Genomic DNA, 9647 nt, shown 5'->3' with positions numbered 1-9647 from the left:
GACCCGGAATGGAAGCAGCAACCATTTGGTGCAGGGCACGGTGCTCCAACCAAATGAGGCACCAAGCTAGGGCTATGGGGGGGGGGGGTGTCATTCTTTTTTGTTTCTCTTTTTAACATGTTTTGTTTCCTTTTGTTGTAGAAATTGCTGCATTTAAGGGGTCATTCTTAACTTTCAGTTAGCACGAAGGGAATGGATGTGCAACTGGAGAGAAGGAAGGTGAAGTGAGAGATTAGGAAATAGAAACTGAATATTTTTAAAAAGTTGTGCCAGATGTCACTGACGTGAATATGACATGTGAATAGGACAAGATCCTTGCTGCCAAAGAGGGTTCTCATACCTATAAAACAAATATTTTATCAGTCTCTCAAAAATGCTTTCTTAATATAAAAGGTGTTACACTAGTAAGCACTGGATGAAGACCTGTTAGTAGAGTAAAGGAAGAAGTCAAGCTAAGTTACATATTTTATTAAGAACACAAAATCTTTAATGCATCAGAAACTGTATCATCAGCTTTTCAGGTTGTTTGTGTACAAACTGAAAATAGGTTTATACACCATTCCACAAATTAAAACGCTCAGACATAACTGCTCTGAACATGACTATTAAAAAAACAAAGAACTGTAGACATTTTGTCGTATTTCCAACGTCCCCCTCGGCAGGCTGTTAGACAGCTACCACACAATACGTGTGAACGGAGTACGACAAACGTGTCCTTTGCAACAAGTGAGGTTTCATGTGACCACAGGCGGGCCGAATGAATGCTGTAGAATCGCCCACCACTGCCACCGAGTCGCACGCTCACGGCCACGTGCGAGCCACCGTGCACAGTGGCTTCAGCTCTGTGTGTCTGTAATTAAATCCTAAGCTGAGGCAAGAGCTGCTGCTGGGTAGAAATTTCGCTTTTTTCAGTTTAAAGAAATGAATAGAAAACATAGTCTAGTGAACATCAAAGGGCTTTTCTGAGACAGTTAAATCTCATCAAAGAGGTCTTCTGAACTACTGTTTCTGAGAGTTTCTAAAGACAAGTTGTCAGCTGAGCTGGGCTCCTTTTTCTGCGTCTCGGGTAGTGGAAGATCAAGCCTAGAGGAAAAAGGAAATCATGAGAATTTCATTAAAAAATCCATATAAAATAAAACTAAGAGACATGTAACTAAAATAACAGTTAAATCCTGCTTCAGAATTGGTTTTAGACCATAAAGAGAGAGAGATGAAGGGAATTTCATGACTTTAACTGCTTTAGAATTAATCTGTCACTATTCTGAGGTCACAAAAATTCAAGGGCCTACAATAATACTCATGATTAAGGTAAAAAAAAATTAGCTCTGTTCTCTATGTATTTCTATGGCAAGATATAGGTGGTTTCTCAAGCCATTCTTCAATAATTCTATCCCAATTTTCATTTTCCTTAGATCCTTAAATTCTACCTGTTAACATGCATTTTAATCTCAAGAGTAGGAAGTTGTAGCCCCATGAATTTCCTTTAGCGGTCTGATTAGAAGTGTGTATATAACTAGCAATGACTTCACATCTTAGCAGCTGGTGATCCACATTCATGTACTAAATCTACAGATCTTCACCTAGCAGCTAAACTTTATTCAGCGTCAGTCTGCAGGTACCACATCAGTGGACTGACCACTAAGCCTATTTTGTAACTATCAATTATCACCTCCTAATCTCAGCAGCTATTTCACTCTGACCCCCAACCCCCCTCCTCTGTTACCTCCATAATTTCTCTGTATCTGTAAGTCTGCTGAACAGCTATTTTTAAAAAATTTATCTTTATTGTTAAGTATTACAGATGTCTCCCTTTTCCCCCCATTGACCCCTTCTCCCCAGCACTTGCCCCCCGCCCCAGGCCTTCACCCCACTATTGTCTGTGTCCACGGGTTATGCAAATATGCATGTAAGTCCTTTGGTTAATCTCTCCCCACCCACCCCCGCCTTCCCTCTGAGATTCCTCAGTCTGTTCCATGCTTCTATGTCTCTGGATCTATCTATTTTGATCAACAGTTTATTTTGTTCATTAGATATCTGAAGCTAATACAAAACAGTGTTGAATACAAACTGTAATCAAAAAATTAAAAGTAGCTGTTCAAAAATAAAATAAAACAACACAACTGGGAAAAAAAACAGTTTAAAAAAACTTAAAAAGCTGGAGGGTAGCAGCTCAGTCAGAAAGGCAGCTTAGAAACACATGTTTACACCCTTGTATAAACCTTGTCAGTGGTTCTCCATGGAACCTAAATAAAAAGGCTTAATATTCACAATTAGAGGTGGCTTCAAGGGCTACTATGACTAGGCCGAGTCAGCCCAGCAATACTTAGTAATATTTCTAACTTCAAAGGCATAGGGGTCGTCGCCGCAGCCTGGTACAGCTGAAAGGGAACGGGACTTGAAGCCAGGACACAGATTTGAATATCCAGGTCTATTTCTTATTAGCTATGTGACTTTAGGCAAGTCATTTAACCTCTCTGGATGTATGCCCTCTCACCTGGAAAACTGACATAATAATATCTGCCTTAGAGGTGATTTAAAGATTAAATGAGGTGTTGTAAGTGAAAATGCTTGTAAATTCTCACAAAACATTTGGAAACTATTAATATTAGCTGCTAATACTGCATAAACTACCAAAAAAGCTCCTGCTAATAGTTTCTTTAATTTAAAGGAACTGCTAATAGCTTCTTTAATTTAAAGAAATAACCAATTAAAAATCCCCAAACATTGAGTATGTTTTTTAGATTATGAGTATTTCAAAAAGCCCGCAGCCATGCTTAGCGGTACAGGTTAATAAAAATAACGCCCCACAGGATCCTCCTCGGCCTCGTGACTGCATGTCATTCGCACGGGTGGCTGCCACCAGCCCTGGGACACGGGCCGCCTCTCCCCGAGCAGCCGAGTGCAGGGGCCGCGCCCGGCAGGAAGGCGAGGCGCCGGCGGGAACGCTGCCCCCGAGTCACGGAGACGGACACAGCTACTGTGACGTGTAACTAATACCTACAGCTATATCCCACAGGCTGAAATGACATGGGACAGAGTGAAAGTGTAATTAATGCACGTGTAAGTTTCCCATGCCAACTCAGGACACAGTAAACATTTTCCGCCGGCCTAAGTGTCTTAAGAGTGGCTTTTTCTCCTAGCCAAACAGAGAATTGAATTATTTCAATTAAAAGTCAGACATGGAAAAACCTGTATGATTTGGTTTGTCCTCTAGACACTGTACAACCAGAACACAGAGGTCAATTTAATTTTTTAAAAATAGCGTAGGACAAAAGGACCCCTCTGAAGTGAAGTCTGAAAGAATTCTCCATATATGATTGGTGCTCCATATATGATTCCCATCTTCTTCTAAAGTCAAGAGCTTAGATTTAGACTCTTTTGCTCTTAGTGCCTAGTACATAATAGGTGCTCAATAAAATACATCACTGAATGGAGATATTATTCTACAGCTTTCATATCCCTGGTAAGTTTACAAAGTCAATTTAGAGTTCTCTCCACAACCAAAAAAAGTTTAATCACTTTTATAAATAATAAATATTTATTTTAAGACGTTTTATAAATTCTATAAAGTGCAAAGAAAATAAAAATGTCCATTATCCTACTTTACATTATTTGTACTTTCATATCTTTTTATAAAAATGAAGTAATTCTCTCTATATAATTTGCAGCTTGATGTTTTCACTCCATAAAATATTAGCAATGTCTCTGAAAATATAAATCTACTTTCATTATTAATTTTAATTTTGATGTACTAAGCATTAATCCACTGATGGATATTTGGCTTGGTTCCATTTTTTAATGCTGTTATAAACAACACAACAATTAATATTCTTATTCATATATCTTAGCATATTTACACATTATTTTTTCATGCACATGGTTATTCCAAGAATTCATGCTTACAGGTTAAATCTGAAAGTAAATAACTCAGAAAACCTGTATCTACAGTCTTAATAGAGAGTGAGCTAAACAAGTAGCTTGAAACTTGGGAGTTCCTCTCTGTTTAATTAAAATGCAATCATACCTTATAGCCCCCTTTAAATTCTAAATATTCCATGAAGAGTTGTGGGTTTTTTTTTGTCTTTCCATCTTCAGGCTGATTTTCCTTTTCTCTGATCATCTAAAATACCTGATGTCTGCACCTTATATTTCAATATATAGTTTTATGCATTCAATCAGTATCTGTTGAATACATCCTCTGAACAGCTCAGTGTGTTAAGGAAATATAACAAATCTGATAAAGCTAATGCATGATTGTTGCCCTCAGGAAGCTTTTAGTTACACTTTTAATTTTCTCAATTTTTTTCCAAATGTGCCTTTTCATTTTAAAAATTTTATAAGCATCTCGAAAGCAAAAAACTATGTAGTATAATTTTTTTCACAAACAATGATTTATCCCTTCAGGAATTGTTATAAACATGTGTGTCAATATTTAGGATTCAGGTAGATTTTCAGACAGCCGTTGTCGACAACATAGTTCAACAGGGGGAATTCTGAATCTGGGGTCAAGAGATCTTCATTTATACTCTACCACATCGGGATTTTGGTCAGGTGACTGCACCTTTCTGGATCTCAGTTTCTTTAATTTGTGAAAAGTAGGGATTAGTATAAATGATCTTGGAATTCTTTTAGCCCCTGAATTCTGATACAGTTATGCTCAAATAGTTGAGCATAGACTAGTTTGCAAAATACAGGTTCTCAATAAATATCTGCAAAATAAATGAATAGTGTGAATTAAAGAGGAAAGGGAATGGCAGAATAAGACACTGTCTTTCTAGAGTTAAAGGCTCAAGTATATGGACTTTTTCAAATAAAGGAAATAAGAGAAACTTCTCCACATGATGACGGCCTCTCTAAAAAAATGGCTTATGTTCTTAATAATACAATCGCATAGAGTCCTACATTTTATTAGCTTTATTTCACACTGCACCCCCTCCCACACCCCAACTTGAATCAAAACTGTACTACCATCAACCAATTAACAATGAATGGTGTGGATCAAAAGTTAGGTTTGCCAAAAGAAATATCACACCCTGTTTCCTGAATATGTGAGAATGAATGATTATCTTCTCCTTTAACTTTCTGGAAACTGAATTACCATCTTTTAAAATATTTCCGGTTATTGGCTCATTTTGTAAAGACATTTTCTCAGCCAAGTTTAATACATATTAGTATTACCATGGGTGGAATATCAATCTTTTCTTATTCAAATAAGAAGCAGTATTGCTTGGAATGAATTACTTGCATTTTATAACATATTCTGAACATAGTATTTCTGGAACATTTCAAGATGCCAATCTGAGCAAACTGAGAGGTCCAGGAAAATGTGAAATGATCAACTGCAAATGTGACACTCGAAAAATCACGCTCATTTGACACAAACAATGGTTCTGAAATAATAAATCGAGAGTCAATTTTTATGTGACCTAACAATATCTCTACCTGCACAATACACATAACACTCAAAGGCAAACTTTAAAGCATTTAGAAGAAAATAAAAGAGAATGTCTTTAGGATCGTAAGATAGAGAAATTTTTTTAAAAGACAGAAGGGAAACCAAATAGGTAAAGATTGATAAGTTCAATTACATTAGAAGCATTAGAAGTAAGGCCTTCTATTCATCACCTTAAAGAGAAAGAAAAGACAGTCACACACTGGCAGGAGATACTGCAACACAGGCTACTAACAAACAATTACTATCCAAAGAACTGCTACAAACAATAAAACCCCAACATAATGAAAAGATATGCCCAAAAACTACAAGAACTTCTTGGAATTTCCAAGAAGAGGGAACAGAGGGGATAAATAAGCATATTAAGCTTAACTTCATTAGTAACCAAGAAAATGCAAATGAAAACCAGTACGAAATATTTTACAGCAGAGTAGAAAACATGAAAATGTCTAACAATAGCAAAGATCACTGATGAAATGGAGTACAAGATAAATTGCTCTGGTGGGGTAAACATTTGAAACTACTTTGTATAAGGATTTGGCAGTAACTACCCAGGTACATGAAGACGAACGTACCTATGCCGAGGAATCCCGATACTGGCTACGCACTTTAAGAAAAATGTGCTTATGTGTGCAAGGAGATACATACACAAGTGTTTACAGATGCAGTACTCCTAGTAGCAAAAACGTAAAAACTACCCTCGTGTCTCTACACAGGAAATGGGCAAATAAGCACTAGAATGCCCACACAATGGACTACAACGCAGCTGCACAGGCACGAATCTCCAGCACAGTGCTGCGCCAGGGCAAGGCACAGAATACACAACATGATTCCCTTTAGTTCAAGTTCAGAAACATGCAAAACTTCAGTATTACTCGCTGAACACTGGTGCGTGTCAGTGTACCTGTGCATATACGTAACAGGTGTGGATCTCATTTGCTTTCCCATGACAATGCTCTCAGAATTCTGGGGTTTGTGGCTTTGGCTATGGTGAAGATGGTGACAGACAGGAGAGGCAGGGTTGTTATGGCATAAAGGTATTTATACGGTACAGTATTGTAGTATTAGGTATAGTTTAGTCTAGTAAAAAGGGTTGTTTTAGACATAATGGGTAAGTCTGAAGTGACTGCAGGATATCTAAATGGAGACAGACGTTGAAGAGGTAAATGATTATAGAGCTGGAAGGCTCAGGAGAGATGGCTGGACTACAAGTACAGAGACCACAGTCACTGCCATACCCTGGCCACTGATGGCAAATGAGGCAATTGACGAGATCACTCAGAGAGAGTCTACCGGAGAAAAGTTTAGTATGAAATCCTGGAGAGTATAAAAATTGCAGGGACAGACAGCGAGAGAGACACACGAGTAAGAGGAGACTGAACCCTGGCCGGGTAGCTCAGTTGGTTAGAGCAGCGCTCGCTCCCAGGTCAGGGCACATGCAAGAATCAACCGATTTATGCACCAATAAGTGGAACAACAAATCTGATGTTTCTGTTTCTCTCTCTCAAAATCAATAAATAAAATTTTTAAAGAAAGAGGAGACAAGAGCTATGAGGAGAACCAGAGAGGCGTGTTGTCACAGAAGCCAAGGACCAAGCTGACCAAGTTTATTCTGCGTTTCCAAGTGCTGCCAAAGCGCTGGCTTTCTATACAACTTTGACAGCTGAATCTGTAAACTCGTGTTACATAAATTATTTTCACCCTCTATCAATTATCAGTAGCTGAGAAGAATAGTCTGGAAGGATACTGCTCTACTTGTGATTTATTACAGACAGGAAAAGCAGGCAATGTTTTCTTGTGGGAAGAAGAAATCTTAAATCTTGGTCTGCAGTAGTAACAGTAAATATCTAGGAAAATGACCAATCCCCGCCTGACCACCCGAGCTCAGCATTTGGAAGTAGCTGCTTCTCTCGCGTTGGAACAAACAGACAGGGCTTTGCTTTGCCACAAACTTCCCTGGCATTCGCGCACCGAATCCCCGACTCCGCCGGGGCCTGGGATGAAGGTCAGGTGCAGGGCCAGGGATGAAGGTGAGAGGCGGGGTGAGAGCCACGTGCTCGGAGAGACTCGGACCCGAGCATCAGGCTGGACATACATATTTTGGAAATAATAAAATCCAATATCTAATGGTTTGTTTTTTAGGATGCAACAAAGCAAACCTTCATCAAAATGACCACAAAAACCAGCCAAATCAAAGTATTAGGTACTTGCTACTATTAAATAACTAGGCAGCTACCATACTGACCTTAACAGAGTTCCCATTATGGAATAAAGTCAATTATAAAAACATCCTTTAAATGGAAAAGTTTTAAATAATGTGCTGAATGATCTGATGTCACGGAAGTCACCACTGAATTTTTAGTATTTTTAAAAATACAAAAAAGTGAAAATAAAATAGGTAGAAAATTAAAAGAATCAGGTAGGAGGAACTGAGTATGTGATTATATAATTCCTTTTTTGTCTTTTGTGCTTCATTTTTATTTTGATGTGAGCTAGTCTTAATTGAGACATTCTCAGTTTTTCTGTTGCTGGCATTTCTGTCCTCTTGCAGAAGGAAATAGGCGATGAGACCATGGAAGTCATGTTCTGAGGGTACAGATGACGTGTTACTTTGTAGCGTGATAACTCGGGACATCTGGAAGTTTAGTTGACTATGTTATGTTATGAGCTTAAAAGTCATGGAATTAGGTGTTCCCTGAAAGTTCGAGCTTTTGTTAGTTCCTTAGACTATGTAACACACAGTAAGTAATAAATGCAGGTTTACAAAATAGCAAGCATTCATCTGGTCCAACAACACATCTAATGTTTGCGTTTTCCCTGCAATATTCCTACCAAGTGGGAGACCATCAAGCTCTGTCTGATGCTAGTGATGATGTTGCCAGTTCTTCTTGACTTCTGCTCCCTGATAGAGTCGACCCACTGTTTCTAGTTTTGTTTCCTGCGTCATCAAAACAAACCTAATGCGCTGTGTTCTCTCTGCCTAGAATGCTTTTTTTTACCCTCACAAGACACAATCATACCAATATTTTAAAAATAATCAAATTTGATCTCTTCAGAAAAATTTTTTATCTTAGAATAAATGCGAAAAATAGCTGCAACTTTCCAGCTGACCTTATAAAAACCAAAGTGTCTCGTAGGTAAATTAACTGACTGAAGTTATCAGGAGTCATTACAACAAGGGTTGAACAGTGTCTGGCACTCAGTAGGCCTAAACGACATTTCACTGGCCTGAGAAAATGAAAGAAGAGAAGCTGAAACTTTTTTCTCGCAACCATAGTGGCAAGTAACAAAAATTGCATTGGCTATTTTCAATTAAATTCCTGAAGATATCTTTTTCTAATGAATATTACTTTGCTGTACAAATTTTTCAAGAGCAAAAAGAAAATGGAAATATGGTTTTGAAATAAGTAATTTTGAATGAAACAAAGAAAGGAGAATTATGAAGCGTGAATACACATAATGTTAAAATGCACTCACATGCTTTATAGGTATTGGGGGAAATGATAATTCTCAAATTTCCTTGTAAAAAAAAAAGTATATATATATATATATATATATATATATACACACACACACACACACACACATATACATATATATGTATATATATATATATACACATATATATATATATATAATGGATTTGAAAATAAGATTTTCTAGTTCTATGTAATTCAATGTTTAAAGTCACAACCATTAAGGTAAATATGCTCATATCCACAAGGATGCCATAATTCGTGTAGGAATTTCATAATCATAGATTGAAAGATTCTATCACTCTTGCTGTACTTAGAAAAATAATATCACTTTGGTAATTTATTAATGATCAATATCAAAGTCTATACATGCTTTAAAAAAATCAATACCTGAAAAAACCCATATTAAATTCCACTTCTTCCTGCATTCTTGCAGATTTTGAATTGGTACATGAGACATTTGCTACTGTTGATCTAGGTCTATAAAAGTAGAAAGCTGTTGTTTTGGTAGAAAATGATTCTCCACAACTTTAGTTTTGAGACAGGCCATTGTCATTTGTTGCTCAGTGTGCCACAACCCAGGAAACTAGACGGTTCTCAAGCGAAGAGACTGCTTTATCTGGCGTGGCTCATAAATGTTCCAGTGATTGCATGCATTAATTAATGAACAGATGATTGAATAAATGAGGTAGACAGTATTAACAAGGAGGCTTAACAAC

At 37.4% G+C, this 9647-nt stretch overlaps 1 protein-coding gene across 1 annotated transcript in view; it reads right to left on the bottom strand.

The window, feature by feature from the left end:
* Positions 1-439: 439 nt before the first annotated feature.
* Positions 440-9647, bottom strand: part of XRCC4 (X-ray repair cross complementing 4) — a 182413-nt gene continuing 173205 nt past the window's right edge. Inside the window, exon 8 of the mRNA XM_016210335.2 lies at positions 440-1083. Coding sequence (XP_016065821.2) covers positions 972-1083 — 112 coding nt within the window. The 3' untranslated portion in view covers positions 440-971. The remainder of the gene's footprint in view (positions 1084-9647) is intronic.

Source organism: Miniopterus natalensis, chromosome 3 (genome assembly GCF_054644295.1).
Source record: "Miniopterus natalensis isolate mMinNat1 chromosome 3, mMinNat1.hap1, whole genome shotgun sequence".
In the NCBI taxonomy this organism is placed as follows: Eukaryota; Metazoa; Chordata; class Mammalia; order Chiroptera; family Miniopteridae; genus Miniopterus; species Miniopterus natalensis.
The sequence above is the reverse complement of the archived record's forward strand: the minus strand, read 5'-3'. Positions and strand labels throughout refer to the sequence as shown.